Below are 20,229 nucleotides of genomic sequence, written 5' to 3' on the forward strand. Positions count from 1 at the left end.
TTTCAGCAATAGCGACAAATTTTAAGGCTTATCTAAATTACGTTTCTTTCAGACACCTATGTCGTAAGCGTCGCCTAGCAACACGTGTTTTACTACTTGTAGATTTTCTATTTCCTATAAGAAAAAGGAAATTCTTATATCATATTTAATTTAGAAAATCGTTGTCTGGGAAATAAAGTAAATTCTTTCAACTCATTGGAATGTTCGGAAAAACTCTGCAATTTTTAAAGAAAAGTAATTTTTTTGTACCAGTGAACTACCAGTGTTCAGCGACTTTACCGCTCGGCCGCTGGTGGGCCCAGTACTAAAAGGGTGTTTACTTCTTAGTAATAAAATATTGTCTACTTCTTTACTCTCCTTGGTTTCATAGGCTCATCAATAGACGAATAGATAAAACTGCTGAACACGAGTGGGTACCACTGACCGTATCATTGATATCTTTCCCATTCCGCTAAACGGACTGGCTGTATGGGTGTTTCCATGATTTGCTGCTCTAAATAACCTGAAAAATACAATTTACCCAAGAATCTAAAATTAGTAGATCTCAATTTCAGAAGAATTCAGCAAACCAAATGTTGATTAATTTTGTGAATTTTTTATAACTAGTGGAAAACTGAAAATGTGCTGTAAACTAAGAACATAATTCTTTGAGAAATAACGGAAAAATATTTAATTAGGATAAAAGCTGCCATTTAATGTAGATATTAAGAGTACTGGAGTACAAAATTATGAGTTAAGATTTATTAAATTAAGAATCTATCCTGGCGTGTTTAAATTTAATTTATATGCATTCCCTAGAACTTCGGAAGAATTTCCATGCAAAGCAGTTTCATTACTCTGTTATGTTTAATTTGCTGATGATCCATAGTTAACCTAACTTTCATACCTAAATAATACGACAGAAAGTGTATGCACAATGTTTATAAAATATCTTAACATTTATTTTTTATACCTCATACTATTACTGTGTTATATTATTCATACTATTAAACATTTATTTTTTATACCTCATACTATTGCTGTGTTATATTATTCATACTATTAAACATTTATTTTTTATACCTCATACTATTGCTGTGTTATATTATTCATACTATTAAACATTTATTTTTTATACCTCATACATATCTGTCTTTAGATTAAAATGCTGCAGTGTATGAGAGCTTTATTTAGATTTACTTTATTAAGTTTTCAATTTTTCTTACCAGTGACCAAGTGGAAAAATAGCTAAACCTGGTAATTCGTCCCGGGTTCAAATCCCGGCAAGAGGTCTGGCTGCAAAGGCGGTTTCGTGGTTTTTTCTATATGTAACGTAGTTACAAGCCAGCCTCTCTTTTAGTGTCCAACTCGAATGCATCCCTTCCTATAGGCAGATAATCCTCGAGTTGCTTTGAATTAATCGATTAACCTAACCTAACAGTTCTTAAAAATTCTTCATATCAGAGAATATTTCCGTTCCTTGAAAATCATATCAGACTTACTTGCGATATATTTTGAGGGGAACTGAAACTCAAGAAACAAAATAAATGCGATATTTTGAAAAGGTATTTTCAATTTTGATATTTTCCTTTTAGTACTATGAAAAAAAAAATGAGTTCATTTCATGCAATTCAAGGAATTTTAATTTTCCCCTCTCTAAATTATTCATTATTCTTAAACAAGCGCGTAAAAAAGTTAATCTTATCAAGGTGCGCTCCTTGGCGCTGTTTGGCAGGCCTTTGACAAATACCCTCTCTTCATATTCCGCCAAGCAGATGCGGAGGAAAGCGCATGAGCGAATACCTTCCAACTGAGAGAAAGAGAGAGCAAGCTCCAGAGCAATGGCCGTCGCGGAAAATTCGTCCGACAAAGAATGCTTGAAAATGACTCCCAAGTCTCCTCAAGAAGAGAAACCGGCTTCCGATGTGATCTGTTTGAAGCCGAAAATGAGTCTGTTGAATGGAGTGACGGTCATCGTCGGAAGTATCATAGGGTCAGGGATTTTCGTTAGTCCGAAAGGTGTGTCGAAAGGTACCGGCAGTGTCGGCTTATCGTTGGTGGTATGGGTCACGTCAGGAATTTTTTCTATGGTCGGTGCCTACTGCTATGCAGAGCTAGGCTGTATGATAACTAAAACAGGGGCTGATTATGCGTACATCATGGAATCATTCGGGCCTTTCGTTGCATTCATACGACTCTGGGTCGAATGCATGATCGTCCGTCCATGCTCTCAAGCAATAGTGGCTCTGACCTTTTCCTTTTACGTGTTACGTCCCATCTATCCGGACTGTGAACCTCCTGATTCTGCTATACGTTTCTTGGCTTGTCTCTGTATATGTAAGTACATGAAAGATTTCTAAAATTAATAATTTTAGAAATTTTAATTTTATTTCCACGTTTTGATGTTCTCAAAAAAAAAAAAAAAAAAAAAAAAAAAAGCCTGATCGTTACGTTACTTCCAATTTTTACTTCTCTTAATCATACCAGAACTTAGCTTTACACATTCACATATTTAAGAAGTTTTATACACAGATCGTATCGCAAGTATTCAGAGTGAGTTTTATTACCTTATTTTCATCATGTGTTAGGTATCTGAAATCGCAGAGTTCCTTTAACGAAACAAACTTCTAAATTATACAGGAAAACTAAGGTATGAAAATGAGTGCTATTGAAAAGCGAGCTTTATATAGCTTTGCAATAAAATAACATTTTAATTTCCCGTTAAGTTTCGCTCCATTAAGTTTTGCAACAAAACTTTTTTTGATGCTCTTAACTTTTAGAAACTGAACAAGATTCCGTAAAGAGGAGAGTTTTATCTTACAGATCACGGAATAGATGCTACCATTTTAGTTTCTTACGTAATTCCTAGGAATGTCTTATAATGGCACCTAAATACATTCCTGAAATTATTAATTTTACTTTACCTAAAAAGACAAAGAAAGAAAGAAAATCTTTCGCAGATTGTTGCCTTCCATTTTCTGGGCCAATTATTTAGTTTAAGCTACAGAGTAAAGAATTTTTTCACTTTAAAAAACTTTCAAAATGAAAGGCTTTTCTTTTTTTCATTTGAGTGTCTTCTCAAAATGTAAATAGTGTGTGGTTTCATTTAACATTTCTTTTTGCACATTCAATCTCAAATAAGGACCGAAATATTTTTTCGATCTACATCTCAGGTATATTACTATATTACTACTTACTCACTTTACCTTGCTTTGATTTCGTAAGTTTTGGGAGGGAGACAGAGTAAAAAAAAATATGTATTTCTATTTTCCTGTCCCTTTCATAATTATAGGAGTTCTAGACATCAATTGCCAGAAGAGAAATTCTGCAGTTTATTCTCTCGTCTTCAGCAATTTTAGAGGAGTTCTTGATGTTATTTGGAAAAAAAATATTTGAAGAAATTTTTATCTATATCGGTGGGCATAAGATATGAAAATATAATATTTTCGATAAAATGATTTTTTTTATTAAGAGTCGGATAATTTTTTACAATCATTATTATTTCTTACTTGTATGCAAATTTTAATAGGTAGCTTTAATTTTAAGGCTTTTGTGTGAATTTAAACGATTTCAGAAATTATTTTAGGATCAGGATGAAACACCTTATTTTGAAAACATTTTTCGTAACAACAAATTATTTTGTTGATATGATGTATCACTAAGTTCAGCTTTTTAAATATGTTTTTGATTTTAGTGGTTAACTGTCCCAAACACTAATCGCAACTTAATGAGGTTAGGTTATATTATCTGAATATGGAAAAGCATACAAGGGTATCTTCCTAAGAGGAAGGATGCCTTCGTGGAAGACTTTCTAAGCGAAACTGACTCGAATTAATGATGTATTTGAGGGAAACCAGGAAAACAAATCAGGCAGACAGCACGTTCGCCTGGAATCGAACTCCCAGAATTCAGCCGACTTAACTATCCTGCAACTATTGGGGTCCGAAACATAGTTAGTTCTTGATATTAAGTGCATGAACAGAAATTATGCAGTGTATTCTCCTGCCTTTAGCATTATTAGAGGAGTTCTAAATGCAAAAGCTATGCACATTTATTTTGTAAAGTGCTTTTTAATTAGATGTTAGCCAATTAGCCCTAATTGTTATTATTTCTTACCCGTACAGGTACAAAACGGATTAGAAAGCTTTATATTTGCAGGGTGTTTTTTGTTTTAAGGGGATTTCAGGAATTAATTTCAAGATCAGAGAGAGTTAACTTATACTCAAAATAGCATTTTTTTTTTGTGAGCAGTTCACAGAGACTCATCTTGAAACATTTATAGAAATGTTGATATTGATATATCGGTGAATTCATCTTTTTAAATATGTGTTTGATTTAATTAAATAAAACGGTACTATTCGGTTTCGAGGGCCGTAAAAAATCGCCAAATTATTGTTGATGACAATGCTGCCAAAAATAATTGCAGCAACCCTAATAATTGCGTCAAGAAAGGAAGTATAATAGTAAATAACTATTTAAGATTGATGTTTTGGCTGATGTTTTAATTTAGATGAAAGGTTAATTTCATATAATACTTTTTTATTATTATAATTTATATGAAAAAGGCTAAACATGACTGAATGGAAGCATAAGAGTAAATAACTATTTCAGGTCATTATTATAATTTATATAAAAATTGCTAAACATAACTGAATGGATGCCTGCATCGCTATTTCGCTACCCACTTATCGTTAAAGCATAATTTCATCTCGTTGGTTGTTCAAACGTAATTTCCTATAATGAATGATGCATTTTCTTTGAAAATATTCTCGGTAAAGTGCAGAATCGCTCACTTATTTGTTTGCCGCTTTTTACAAGGGTAAAAACAATTGGATTTTTGTCAATTTTCTTTTACTTTTTAAGTGAAAATAGGTCGATGTGTACATAGATAAAGTCAAGGGTGTGCGCAGTGCCATTTTTGTGCAATTCTAGGGTTTTTTTTAAAGTGAAAAATAGGTCGATGTGCACATGGATACCGAGTATATGCAATTCTTAAAAACGCGTCAAGCAGTGGATGATTCTGCACTTTACCCAAAATTCTATTGCCGACTTTTCGCCATGCGCAATTCCCAAATTGTTAAATCCATAGGATATTAAAAAAAAGGGGAACTACTCTGAATATGCGCCCTCAAGTCGCCAAATTTCTCGCCAAATATTTTTTGCGAGAAACTTCAAGCTGCCATATTACTATCTAAATTTTTTGTCTACATTTCGAACTTTAAGTCTAAAATGTCTCCAAAAACACGGTTTTCGCACATGCAAAAACTACGTTTTGAACACACGATTTAAGCTAAAAATCCGAAACAAAAACAAAAAATTTAGATAGCAAAAACGTAAAGTTTCTAACCAAAAATATTTGACAAGAATCCATGTACACAGCGACATGTTTTAACTTAAAAAACATCTACGAATGGTACACTGTAGGCAACGAACGAATCTACGAACTACGCACACCTCGCTTTAATAAATTAACATAACAACAATAAATTTCAAAGAATACCATGTACACAACGTTCTGTTTCAACTTTAAAAAACATCTACGAATTGCACAATCTACACTAAAAACAAATCAAGAAAATAAACTAAAATAAATTTCAGACAATTCAAAAAAACAACAATAAAAGCAGAAATTCATACAAAAAACAATGAATATAACATTCTACAAAATAAAAACAATAAAATAAGATGCACTTACCATAATGAAAGCTTCTTTTAAAAGCAGAAATATCTTTCCCCCCTATCTTCTCAGATACAGAGCATACAAAGTCCAAAATACATTCGTTAATAAAATTTCGCCAGTCACACAACGTCTGTGAAGAAAACTTCCACGATTTTGCTATATCACATGCCTTCCTACGATTCGAAATTTCGAAAGTAACGATAAAAACTTCCTCCAACGTTAACTTGCTACACGAAAACCAATATCCAAACCTTAAACTCCGCTGACACCCACATACTTTATTAGCAACAATTTTACTGCAAACCCACACAAGTCTATCAGAAACACCATTTTTCGTCCGAGTTCTCATATCAGCTCCGCATTTCGGACACGTCAAACTCCGTTTTAAAAGTCCCGACTCCCACAGAAATTCCAAAAATACACTACGATCCCCATAAATACATCCGTGAACAAAAGACTCGTTCACAACTCCAACATCGTACCTTTTCATACTAAATTTACTCTGCACACAATCTAAAATACGCGGCTGAAACCTTCCCACCACGTCTTTCATCGCAACATAGGCCATTTCAAAAACACACGCGACACGAACCAACTAGCAATTAAACTACTCCACCAAAAGATTTTTCAACGTCGACATGGTTGCCATACAACACGCAATCGCGCCAAAAACCAGCGCAAAACACATATCGCCACATTTCGTGAAATTAGGGCGTTTATCAGAGTTGTACCAAAAAAGGATTTAAAATCAAAAAGGGATTTAAAAATTAAACTAGTATTTCAATGGCGTCTTAAGAAATATAGAACTATATAAACTTATGCAATCTGAAATCAACGCGTACGCTAGATTTGGCGCGCTGTTAAATGAGCGCCTTTGCTAGATTTGGCGCTTTTGCGAGTACATTTTCGCTGCAATTTTTTTACGGCCCTCGAAACCGAACAGTTGGTGTTGGTGTATTTAATTATGGCAAAGCACACTAGGGCTATCTGCCCAAGGGAAGGGATGCCTTAGTGGAGGACTTTCTAAGGGAAACTGGCTCGTATACACGTTACACATGCGAAAAACCACGAAAACGCCCATGCAGCCAGCCCGTTCGCGGGATTCGAAACTCGAACCGAACTACCAGTGTTCAGCGACTTTACCGCTCGGCCGCTGGTGGGCTCCGAAACCGAACAGTACCAATAAAACACATAGCGTCCTTAATTATTAGATTATTAGATTCATTAAATCGCTTTCTTTGGCGTGATCATGGTGACTACTCTATTGCTTCTTATGTTAAGGAGCTTAATAGTTTGATTGATTTGATGTATTTCCCGATCATTGTTCCTAAATAAACGCATTCCAATAATTCAAATTTGTTTTCTACTTCTTAAAAAAAAATCATCACGACATATTTCATTTTGGGTGCAGACGAAGCGTGGAGTCTGAAATTCTGCAGTAGGTATACTATTTGGCGTATGAGAAAGGTATTTTATCACATTTATGTTATTTGAGTGACACTTGTTGCTAGATGTTATAGTTCGATCACGCCAAACGCCAACGTTGGCGGGCATTCTGCCAAAACACTTAGCATCGTCCAGAAGGGGTTTTACTTATACGCCACAGCGGTGAGAAAGTCACAAGAGAGTTTACTCTCCTCCGGAAAAATGGAAAAGTACCGAAATTTACTATCGAAGGAGGGAAAGTCCTATGTCATGGGGTAAGCTTGTCTTCAGTCATCTTTCTCGCCTATACTTCATATTCGCAAAAATAAACATGAAGATTAGCAATGACGTGAAACATTGAAACAAAAAATGAATTTTTTAATAACATATGAATTTTACGTGAGCAGTGCATATTGCATTGTTTGCTTTTGAAAATAAGATCACTAAAATTAATGGTACTATTTGTTTTAATGAAAATATTCTTTCTGTAGTTAAAGTCAAGAAGTATCTAGTTCCATTTCAGATGGTCCCCCTGTTCTTGGTTGATTTAACGTGACAGACATTTCCCAATATTGTGATCTTTTATGCAAGAATAATTTTCGCTCTTTTCTTCTAAAATTTGATTCATCCCCCAAGTTCAACTATGTATCATAGTGTATATAGATTTTAGCTCAAAATATCAAAAAGAAATATAATAATTACTTATTACAAGATAATTATTATAATTAACTATAATGACGCTTATTGTCGTATAATTATTGTAACTAATCAAGAAATTTCTCGGCTAATCTTTGGAATATGGTAACAGGTAGTTTGGCGACATTTTGTAAGGTGATAAAGGTTACTAGGTAGGACTTTATCAATAATCTGAGAAGTACACAGTTCGAATCACAGATTATTTTGTCTCAGAGCAATGAGAGATCATGAGACATGTCATGTGACATTTTCCGGAAAATTCCGATCGTGATTTTAACTAATAAGGACTTAGAAACAATTTCGCTGCTAAATTGCAGAATCGCCCACTTATTTGTTTGGCGCTTTTTACAAGAGTAAGAAGAATTGGATTTTTGTCAATTTTCTTTGACTTTATAAGTTAAAATAGGTCGATGTGTACATGGATAAAGTCAAGAGTGTGCGCAATGCCATTTTTGTGCAATACTGGGATGTGTTTTTAAGTGAAAATAGGTCAACGTGTACATGGATACCGCGTATGTGCAATTCTTAAAAACGCGCGAAGCAGTGGGCGATTCTGCACTTTCTCCCAATTTCGCACCTAATCTTCCATAAGGGTAATTCGGTTAGCAGATTGTTGGAAAAATTGTTGAGGGGAAAAAAAAAAAACTAGCAGGTCGCTGTAGCAGGGTTGGTCACCAAATTTTCTCCAAAAAATCGCCAAGTTACCATAATCCGAAGATTCACCAATTTCTCTTTTTTGTGTATATTAATGTAGATATATTTTATTTCAAAGATAAAAGAAGAATATGTTATTATAATTATTATCATAAAACTATTATAATAAATTATAATAATCATTGTAATGAAAATGATACATTATAATAATTAAATTATTATATTAATTATTATACAATAATAGTTATTTACTATACTTTATCATAAAATTTTGAATATAGAACAAAATTAAGCTTTGAAAGCACTCATATTTTTAACATTATTTCATATTTATTCTATTCATATTTTTAACAATGTAATCGAACAGTTAATTACAAATAATGATCAGCATGTTATCTTAGGTTACTTAAAAGCAATTTCCTGTCTTCTTAAATCTGTGCTCTTTGAACGCAGTAAAAATAAATAGGGTAGAAACAAGAACGGAAAAAATTCCTACTGCATAATTCATGTTCCCTCCACCCTATTTCGTCAATAAATTGCTCCGAATGGCTGAGGAGGCTCACCAAAGGCCCTACGGTAACTACGCTGAACACTTTTATAGTTCAGTTCCGGGTTCGAATACCGGCGAACGGGCTGGCTGCATGGTCGTCTTCGTGGTTTTGCCCGTGTGTAACGTGTACATGATCCAGTTTCTCTTAGAAAGTCCTCACTTCAGGTAGATAGCTCTCGAGTGCTTTGCTGTAATTAAGCAAATCAAACCGAATGGCTCCTTAGTGTTTGTGTTCTTGATCGTAGCCGGCGCGATTAAGCTTAGATTAAGCGCGTGAGTAACAGGTTATATCCCAGTGATATGCAACATTGTGATGATTTTCGAAGCCGCGCCTTTCAGTAGCTAAACGTTAATTTTTTTTTTTTTTTTTTTTTTTTTTTTTTGCGGCAGTAACACAAAGATGACTTTCCATACTCTATATATATTTTAATAGGTGCATGACACCTGTCACCGCGCCCTTAATTTTGCAAAACAAATGTACGAGCTTCAAGCAAGGTTAAGAAATATAGAGAAAATAAATTCTCATGATTCACTTTGTTACGTTAATGTGCAACGCATTTGTATAGCATCGAAGTAAATAAAAAGAAACAAATTATTATCGGTTGGCAACTGCGAGCAACATCAAAGAAACATAATAAAAAAGCGTATCCATTGTGGATCGGCAATACTATTTTCTCCTGTTTCCGTCTTTATTTTTAAAGAGCAGAAATTGTCGCTGATTGAAAAATAACTTCCTCGAGGTGTCAGAAGCACCGCATTATTAAAAAAAAATGTCAAAGCATGCAAACGTTATCTTATGTTATCTTTTCTGAAATAGTTTTGAATATTTGAATTTATAGCACATTATGAGTAGTACGAGAACTAAGGGAACTGAATGTTGTGTAGGTCACTGCAGCTAATAATTTATCCCTTCGGCTATCAATGAACCGCACAGAAGGCGACTCTTGACCATGAAACTGATCAAGACAAAGTGGTTCTTTCTATACACATGCTAAAAATCAGAAATACCTCTCGCAATCGGTCAACATAGACACTGGGAATGGACACCAAGCTGAACTTACTAGTGTTTATAGGTCTTAAACATTCCGCTACGTGTGGGTGAAACAGATTTGTAATCTGCACGGTTTAGTATACACTTGTAGGAAGTCAAATTATCGTATTTATGCAAAGCTTTTATTTTATGAAAACCACTGCCGTTTTCCTTTCTTCTTTGCACTTTGATTACTCAAACAATATCAGTTGAAAATATTTCACTTTTTCAAATACAAAGAAATCACAATTAAAAAAGAATCGAATATTAAGCAGTAAAAGACTGCTTGAATGTAAGCTGTTTAATAGGCAATTAACATTATGTAATTCATCCCTTTTAAGGACGTCAGTAAACGCTTTTTGTAAAGCACTGACTATTTTTTATGTGCATTCCAAATTTCTAGACAATTCTCTGATTTTTTTTAAGCGAAAACGGATCACTATGTACTTTGGGAGAAGAACAGCTAAAAAAAAAAAAAAAAAAAAAAAAAAAAAAAAAATAGTTGAAGAAGAATGTGTTTTGTTTTTTTAATGTATCTCGTAATCCTTATGAGCTCAAAGGGCCTTAGCACAGAAGGGCTATTAATTTCGTTTTGGCATTTTGCGTTGAAAACTTTGCATGTCGGTTCACTTTTCAAATTATTGCCACCAAATCCCACTAATTGTTGTCCTATGTTATACTTAAAGAAATTAAATAATGAAGCATCTGCAAAAATGTATGTATGTTTTTCGCATTGTGATAAAACAACGGTACCTAGAGCCATCAAATTTTGAATAGCGTAATCCTCCACCGAATATTGGCACCTGGAGAAGCCTTAATTTGAAATTTGGAATTGGTTTTATTATTGATTTCCAATTTGGTAACATTTCAACGAATTCTTGATTAACAAACTCAACGATTTAAAAGTGAGCAATAGCAACACTGTACGGGAAAAAATAATTTTCAGCGCGCGAGACTGTGTATTGGAAATTCTAAAGATATGCTCAAATTAAAATTACTTTGCGATATTGCTCTTGAATTGAATTTTACGGTTTATGTGCGAAAAACAGGATATTTAATAAATAAATGTAACACATAAAACGTTAAAAAAACGCCGCTTTGGGCGAAATGTAAAATCTGCAATCTTTCAAATTTTTTTAATAATTCAAATTTGTATTTTAAATTGCTAAAGCATGTTTGATTGTCATATGTTAATAATGTTTACCAACTTAATGATAAATATCGATAGTTTTGGAATGTTTCTAAAAAAAGGCGCAAAAACCACCAACTTGCACCCGATAAGTAAGTTTCGCCTTTTTGCCTGTAAAAATTGGCAAATTGCTTCGGAGTGGTGGAGATAATAAGTAAGTACTTAAATATTTTACGAATTTCCGTTATTGTCCTTTTCAATAGGCAGCCAGATCGCGCTTTTGTATTAAAATTCCTGTTAGTTTAAAGTTTTTAATCATTCTGTGTCTAGAAGAACATGCTGTTCTAATAATCTGATCAACTTCTCTTAACGGTGCTTTTTTATTGATCCGTAGCGACGCGTAACAACGCATAACGTCGTGTGCACGTTCTTCAAAATTGAACATTTGAGTCTAAAGTAGGGGTTCCCAACCTGGTCGCTATCGATACCCTGGTAGGGCCAATGGAATTTTAAATGAGGTCAGTGATGATCAAGGGGTCGATATTCTAATATGCTCCGGAAATTCATTGCAGTAAAGAAAATACTATTGATTACAAAAAATGTGATTATAAAATTGAAAGTTAATTGTTTATTTACATAAAGCTATATCTTGTAGTAAAGAAGAAATCAGAGAATGTAAATATAAGGGAAATTACACGCTAAAACTATTTTGCGTTTTAAAAATCAATATTTAAAAAACTTTAATCTTCTTTTTTTTCTTTTGCACAACAAGTGCAATATACAAGAAGTTTAAATGCAAGAACCCAAGAAAAAATCAAAAGGATATTAAGGCCGCAATTGCCCGTAGAATGAACTTAATGTTGTCTTTATTGAAGAGGAATGTATTTGTTTAGAAGATATATTGTTATATGCAAGACACATAAAATTTTAAAAGAAGATTTTAGTCTTCGTTTCTCAGACATTAAAAATTTGAGCACGCCAACATGGCTCAAAGAACAGCTAAACTGGAATACATCTTTTCTTGATAATGTGATGCAAGAAGAGCTGATTGCAGTGACGGAGAATTTTCAAGCACAAGATCTGTGCAAAATATGTGGGTGCGCTAAATTTTAGAATTTTAATGTCATCGGCGAGAAATATCCCAAAATAAAAACTGTTACCGAGCCAACATTATTGCATTTTTCTTTTCTTACCTAGAAGAAGCACGCTTTTGCCAAGTCAGTAATTGGCTATGGAAAACAAGAAACAGGTTAAATGTTTTCGAACTAAGTGATTTGAGAATTACATGAAGCAAATTAATGCTGAATATTAAAAGAAATGGCTTAACACATCGAATTCAGACATCACATTAATTAAAATCTAACTTTTGTGTAATCAGAATCTGTGATTTATTTCTGAAAACTTGTTTAAACTTGTAAAATTAAGGATAATAATAAAAAAAAATAAATAAATAAAAAAATTAAAAAAAAATTTTAATTTTTAAAAAAATTAAAAAATTTTTTAAATTTTTCGTTATATTGGTAATTTAATTATTTTCTTTAAATTATGTATGTGCAATTATTTGTATTATAATTACGTTGTATGCTGTATATTACAGAGAAAATTATAAGGGGGGTCTTTGAAAAAACCATTCTTTCAAAAGAGAGCCATATAATTAAACAGGAACCTCTGGTCTAAAGGAATGCACTTTAACCACCCTAAAAATAATACTGATGTTTAACAAAACTTGCAGAGCCAGTGGCCAGGCGGCTGCTAAGTACTTGCTGTAGTTCGATTAACGTTAAAATCATGGAAAACGGACTGGCTGCATGGGTAATTTTATCACTCCTTGGAAGATGATATGAGCCAGTTTTCTGTTGAAAGTCCTCTAAGAAGGCAATTTTTAGGCAGGTAGTCGTGAGATACTTTGTCGTAAGCGATGAGACAAACTGATAATAATAATAATATGCATGCATAAATTTATATCTTAGGTCAACTTTACGTACGTAAACTAAAATGAAAATTGTTTTAAATCCGTAACATGAGCGAATTTTATATCAAACATTAATTGCGGAGTTGTTTATCAAAATTTGTAAGTTTAGTGACTTTTTATTAAACAACTTTATTTTATTAGGATATTCTGGTAGAAGAGTAGCTGCATAAGGATTGTTATTTTCCTTTTTATGGGTAACGGTGGGTACGAGTAGTGTCCAGTCGCTGCGAGTTTTGCCATCATCAGTTAACTAATCGATCAGTCAGCTTCAGAACAGTTTACTGAAAATGATTTCTATATTATTTTGTTCTATAGAGCATTGCGTATACTCCACCATGTTCCCGAATTCAACATGCATTCTATCTGATCTGATCATAAGGAACATGGATGTTGCGTAATTAATTGAAAGCCACGATTTCAATTTGGAAGTATTCCTCACATTTCGTTTTTTTTTTCTAATGATTTGTGTGATGTAAAATGTAAAAATATTTACACTTGTGTGATGTAAAATACTTTGCTAACTAATCAAATGCCTACGTGAAAATGCTTGGGGAATCCGCATTATTTGCTTTATAGGACAGACGTCCGAAAGGATAAACTCGTTTAAAGTTTTCCTCAAACTGTAAAGGATGACTGAACGGCTTGAATTCTGTAACAGAATGTGGGGAAAATAATATAGGGATCTGTATTTCATGGTTTTGGTAAACTACATTAGAACTAACTTCCTAGGTGAGAATGTCTTCCTGAAGGGCATTTTAAGAAAACCTGGCTGGGGTTAACGTTATAATTGAAAAAACAATCATGGAAACCTAATGCAGCTAACTCCTTCAATAATACAAAACATAATTTATAGCAAAATTTCGCCCACCAGTGGCCGAGCGGCAAAGGGCGCTAAACACTGATTACTTAAACCGGTGTTCGAATACTGGCAAACAGGCTGGGCTGCATGGGCGTTTTCGTGATTTTCGCCATGTACACTTGGGTTAGAGACAGTTTCTTTTAAAAAGTCATTCTTACCCTCAGGCAGATAGCTATAGCTTACTTTGCCATAATCAAATAAATGAAACCATTGCAAAGTTTCATTGTTTCGGAATTTTTATTCTCGGCCTTGAACTTATTCAAAGGCAAATTTTTAATAAGAATATACTAAGCTCTCTAAATTGAGCAAACACTTCTTTTCTTCCTTCTTCCATTCAAACGAAGCTTAACATTTCTATTGTACCTTTATTTTCATTTATTTATTTCAAACTCCATTTAGGAAGGCATCTATATATCAAAACGTTTGAATTCAGAAAATATTTCTTCAGAAAAGTTTTATTTCAAGGGACTGAAAATGTCGTTTCATAATTCGAAATTTCATCCAAGTGCCGATATTTTATCCTGTTCTGACTGCAACAGCTGTTTTAAGACTTTCTTGTGCATTACATAATTATTTCGTACGTCTTTTTTAGAGTTAACCATATCCAATAGCAGCAAAATGGATAAAATTGTTGAAACATTGGTTGTTTCATCGGCTTCAAATCCTGTCAAACGTGATGGCTAAATGGGTGTTTCCGTGTTTTTCCCATGCGTCATTTGAACAATCCTGTACCTTGTCCCTTATAATGTCTCTACGATACCATCCTTTACGTGCTTTGATGGAATCAAATTATCCAATTTAAGCATTAGCTAGTGATCTGTATTTCATGAGTTTTGGTAAGGTACACTGAGGAAAAAAAAATGCACAGTTTTATATTCCTTGTTCTACTGGCCCGATTGAAAAAATTTAAATTCTGTTTTTCATACCTCGAAAGCGCGACTTATACATTAGATTTATATATAGCATTGCTCTAACATGGGAATTTTGACACAAAATCGGACTTTTTCTGAAATAACATACCGATTTTTTTCCATATTTCGATTCTACGACTCAATGCCTAGATATTCAATTTTGTAAAATTTGGAGCGAAATTTACGGTGAAATTTAAAAATTTATCTTGGCGCAATTTTTTTTTCAGTTTGCGCCAAGAATAAGTCCCTTGGCGACTTGGCGAGCTTCTTAATATATGGCAACCAATTTTCCTTTCCCTTCCATTATGCCAAAGCGGAAAAAAAGGCACCTCGTTCCTACCTTTTTACATTGTGCATGAACGGAAAAAAACGTCACATCGTTCTTACTTTCAAATAATTGTAGCAAAGTGCCTAAACCACATTTGATGTTTTATGGCTTTTAACCAATATGCCAAATTTCAAAACGCGCCAGTATATAAATTCACGTATATTTTCGGAAATTTTGAATGAAAAACTATAATTTTTGCAGGTATGCTTAGAAACACGTCAACTTTAAGGTGATGGTAAAACTTTTGTAGATTATAATTAAAATTTTTTTGAAAAATTTATAAAAAATATTAAAAAATACAAATTTTAAAAATAAATCATAAAATTGGGCGAATTTTATTTGGAATGAACCTGAATTTTGAAATGCGAAAGGAAGAATAAAATAAGTTTAATAAAAAAGGAGAGATTAAAATAAGTTTAATAAAAAAGGAGAGATTAATAAGTATGTACCAAACTCAATTAACATTGAGTAGCTAAAATTTTGAGAGCTAATTTTTCAAAAAACTACTCGCACGATTTTTACAAAACGTGGCGTTACTAGTTTGGCGTAATTTGAGTTGTTGAATTGAAATATGGAAAAAAAAATGGTATTTGATTTCAGAAAAAGTCCGATTTTGTGTAAAAATAACCTATATTAGAACAATGCTATATTTAAATCTAATACATATCCTAAGTCGCGCTTTCGAGACATGAAAAACGCAAGTTGAATTTCGCCAATCGGCCCAGTAGAAGGAGAGATATAGGAACTGTCCCATTTTTGCTTTCTTTCTTTTTTTCTTTCTTTTTTTTTTTTTTTTTAATGCAGTGTACATGATCTGGAGGCTAAGGTGGGAACCCAAAATATCTGTTGACAATATTTCAATAATTTGTTATTTTTGTAGTACTTAATCGATTTTTACAAAGCAGCCGAACTCTGCCTTATGAGGGATACATTTCTTAAGGATTTCTGAATGAAATTGCCTTGTGTTAAACCTCTTGCAATTAGCCCGTTGTTCACCATGAACAGAACCTTAGAAGAAAGATGAGATTTTATTCATCCGCTTGATTAAAAGAAGACTTAATGTTTGGTGTTGTTATTCTAGGCTAAAAAGGACTGGAGCATTTTGGTTACGGAAAAGCACTTGTGTACTCTCTGCTTACGAAGAAGGATGTCTTTCTAAGGAAAATTTGCACTTATTTTATGTTACTCATGAGAAAACCCACCAGACTCCCATGCTGCTACTCCCTGAGCCGGGGTTCGAAACCACATCGAGCAACCATTGTTCTGCGGTTTTATCACTCAGCCACTGATGAGCCGGATTTGTTAGAATTCTGTTTTAGTGTATCAAGATATTTATTCTCAATAAGAATGGAGTTCGGTTAAAAATAAAGGTTAATATTCTGGTATTAAATGTTGCCGCAACTTTGGTGGGCTCGAACGTAATTTTACTGGGAATCTCGAGAATGGAGGCTTCAGTTCCTCATTTGGATAACGTTAAATACTCGTAATTAATCTCGAAATCGATTAAGGCGTATGGGTTGGCTGCAAGAAGTTTTCGTAGTTTTCCTCATGTGTACATGAGCCAATTTCCTGTAAAATTGCTTCATGATAGTTTCTTTTAATGCCCTCACACCAAGGCATCTCTCCCTTTTAGGCAGAGATCCCCTTCAGTACCGAGTGGCAAAGTCGCTGAACACTGGTAGTTTAGAGCCTGGTTTCAATTCCTGACGGACGAGCAGGCTGTGGTTTTCTCCACATGTAATGAGGATTTTAGCCAGTTTTCTATAGAAAGTCCTCCACAAAGGCAACCATCCCCTTACGCATACAGCCCCTTATGCGCTTTGCCGTAATTAAATAAATCAAAGCCAGCGCTTTAGGCAGATAGCCTTCGAGTGCTTTGCCCATAAACTGGCGAAATTTGTTTGATCTAGCACAAATTGTAAATAAATCATACGGGGAATTTTTGTTCAGATGGTTAGACACTTGCTTCATAAGCATTGTCCGGAATATCCGAACCCATTACTCATTTAACCATAAACGAGGACGTTGCCCAGGTTCCCCCATAAGGAATAGGCGTATCATAACGTGGCTATTGTACATGCGATGTTTCTTACAAACCAATATCTTACTCTTTTTTTATTACGTATCTTTAGAAAATAACAAATGCAGTTTTATTTTAATCAGACAAAGCTAAACTGAAAGGACCGAATATTCAATATAATTTATTTATATTCTCTTTGTGCTCTGAACTCCACTTGCAATACATGATAAACTTTTCATTAGTACACATTGTTAATTAGTCGCAACGTTAGAAAACTTGGGAGGGACGTACCTTCAGTTTTCTCTGGGAATTCATTTAAATGTTTTTAAAATTTACTTTTGTCAATTACAATATTGAGGGTTTTTCATTGGAAAAAAACTGGATTGGTTTTGTGTTTCTATCAATAAAACAGAGTGTATCTAGACATACTGGAACAATTTACTACTTTACCCAAATAGAAGGCATAAAAAATCCAGTAGCACCACTATTCATCACTACATTTTGCAACTATTGTGCAAGATGTATTAAACAAACTTTAATAGGCCAACAGATTATACGAAATGCGTCATTTCTTTGTCTTCAGGAAGAACAGTTTCTTGTTTTACTATTTTATATGAACATATTTACGATGATAAGATTCAGAATGTCAGTCAGTCCTGAAAAATATCATCAGTATAACCATTTGAATCATTTACTATGGATTATATTGCTCGAGGAGGTTCGAGGGTGAATATCATTTCGATGTGTATGCTTTTCAAAACATATATCGTTTTTTCATGCAATGAAAATATTTCAGATCGCATTTGGTAACGTAATTATAAAAATTTAGAACTAACACCAAACCTCATTGCTGTTTTTCAGAAAGCCTCCGAAATACCAATCATTTTGTTGATTTAATATCAAATTTACGCATAAGCAACGCACATTATCAGCTGAGTTGCACCTGAAAGTATTAGTTTTTCGAGTCAAGGTGCTTTTCTGCAAACGAACGCTGTGACAGTTTGACCTAATTGCTTAATACAACAATTAACGTAGAGAAAAATGAGTATGATCTTTTTAAAAAACATTGGGTGATTAATTCATGAAATATAATTTATTGTGCTATTTAAAACTTTCGGAATTTGAATAAAGTTGAGATATTTTTCACATTGTGGGAGTAATTAATGTAATCATATGCGCTGTTAATGGATAAATGCAAAGTTTGGTAATCAGTTAAATATTGGATCCGTAACTCTTACTGTTTTCCGAATAATTTCAGCAAGTGAATAAGTAAACCTTATTAGAAAAATAACATTTTAATCCCTTTAATTTGTGAGATTTAAAAGTGTGAATGAAACTGCATTCTGCCACTAAACTGAAGCTTAGTTATTTTAATTATCGAATATAATACACTATATTCAGTTATTTTAATTGAGGTCAAAGCACACTGAGGCTATCTGCTTATGCATAAGAATGTTTTCGTAAAGGACTTTTTAAGGAGAAATGGTTACTAATAACGAAAACCATGCGAACAACCAGAGTTTCGAGGTCGCAAGTATGGAGGTTCCACCGAGGCAATGGAACCTCCATCTGGCAATATCTCATGCAAATTTCCCACTAGAAAATTGCTTGATGCATGCTGATAAAAAAGATCCCAGAAATACTAGGATTTTACATATATATGCTTCCCTATTCCCAGTCAGCTTACATGTTCTTTACTAAAGGAGGGAAAATACCAAGTTGCGCAGTATATGCTTAGTATTCATTTAAAAGTTTGTTAAATAATATGCAGTATTAAAGCAAAACTTCTTTTAACTTTCGAATTCAATTGCACTCTTATATTTAAAAATTAATAAATTTTTACTGTGAAGATATTTAAGTATTATTCTGGAAAAAAGTTCGTTACATCCACTGAGCTCCGTTTTGTTTTGCGCCTGTTAATTAATGCATTATTAAAGAAACTCAGTTTTTTGCATTTTATTCGCTTATCAGTGGTCTGAAAGTGACATATGCGTAATAAAGAGGAAGAAACAAAAGGGAAATACTCAAACGTTTTCTCATTTTTTAGACAAAACAGATAAAAACTTTACTTCTATATTATTTGCTTCTTTATAATCAAATCCTTTTTGCAGTCCAAAATGTTTTTGTTCTTCGTAGTTTAGATTAATATAAAAGTCTTTTCAATTTACTTTTTGGTCTATGAATTAGCTGTAATTCATTTTCTTCATGTATAAAGTAAATGCAAGCAAGTTTATTTTAGAAGGTCCACCATGAAAGCATCCAGCCATCCATTTAGGAAGATAGCTCTTGACACAGAGTGCCTTGCTTTATTTATAAATTTCCCCCAGTTGCCTTTCATGTGAGCTTACTGTCTCACAAATTTATTTGTGAACCAGTCTGCTATCGGTGTAGAACTATTTATCGCAATTTCCATTATTATAAATTTAAAATACGAAAAGCCTACTAGTGGCGAATGCGAAAGATCGTTAAACACTTATTAGTTTGATTCCAACTCGGAACCAGGATCAGGTCACAGATCCAGCCTGGTGTTTTCATAATTTCTCTCTCATACATATGAAAGAAGCCAGTTTATCCTAGAAAGACTCCCACAAATGCATTCCTTCGCTTAGACAGATAGCCGTCACTTACTTTGCCTTAACCAGCTTTTTATTCCTTTTATCATAGCTCATTAGTGAGAGTGGATAAGATTGCTATGTAAAGGTAGGTTTAAAATCTGGGTGGCTGCATGGACAGTTTTGTAGTTACGTGTCACATGACTACGAAACGGTTTACCTTACAAAATATCTCCAGGCAGGCATCAATCGTCTGTTTTGCTATAATATAGATTAAACTAAAGCAAACCTTTTACGACATCAAGTATCTTGTATTCATGGTTCCTTTTTGTTTTGGATTTGAAAGAAATGTTGATATAAACAAAGAAACCATTTTTGTGATTATAAAACCCTATCTCTGTAACAATTTACTGGAATGTTCCCTAAAACAATATAAAAATGAAG

The 20,229-nt window shown here is 33.5% G+C and overlaps 1 protein-coding gene across 1 annotated transcript in view; it reads left to right on the plus strand.

Moving 5' to 3' along the window:
* Nucleotides 1-1,781: 1,781 nt before the first annotated feature.
* The window catches only part of LOC118200369 (large neutral amino acids transporter small subunit 2-like), a 91,051-nt gene continuing 72,603 nt past the window's right edge, over nt 1,782-20,229 (plus strand). Inside the window, exon 1 of the mRNA XM_085808446.1 lies at nt 1,782-2,316. Within this exon, the coding sequence (XP_085664572.1) occupies nt 1,821-2,316 (496 nt within the window). The 5' untranslated portion in view covers nt 1,782-1,820. The remainder of the gene's footprint in view (nt 2,317-20,229) is intronic.

The sequence above is a fragment of the Stegodyphus dumicola genome, chromosome X1, assembly GCF_044657685.1.
Source record: "Stegodyphus dumicola isolate Sdum_Otavi_A_Nest chromosome X1, ASM4465768v1".
NCBI lineage: Eukaryota > Metazoa > Arthropoda > Arachnida > Araneae > Eresidae > Stegodyphus > Stegodyphus dumicola.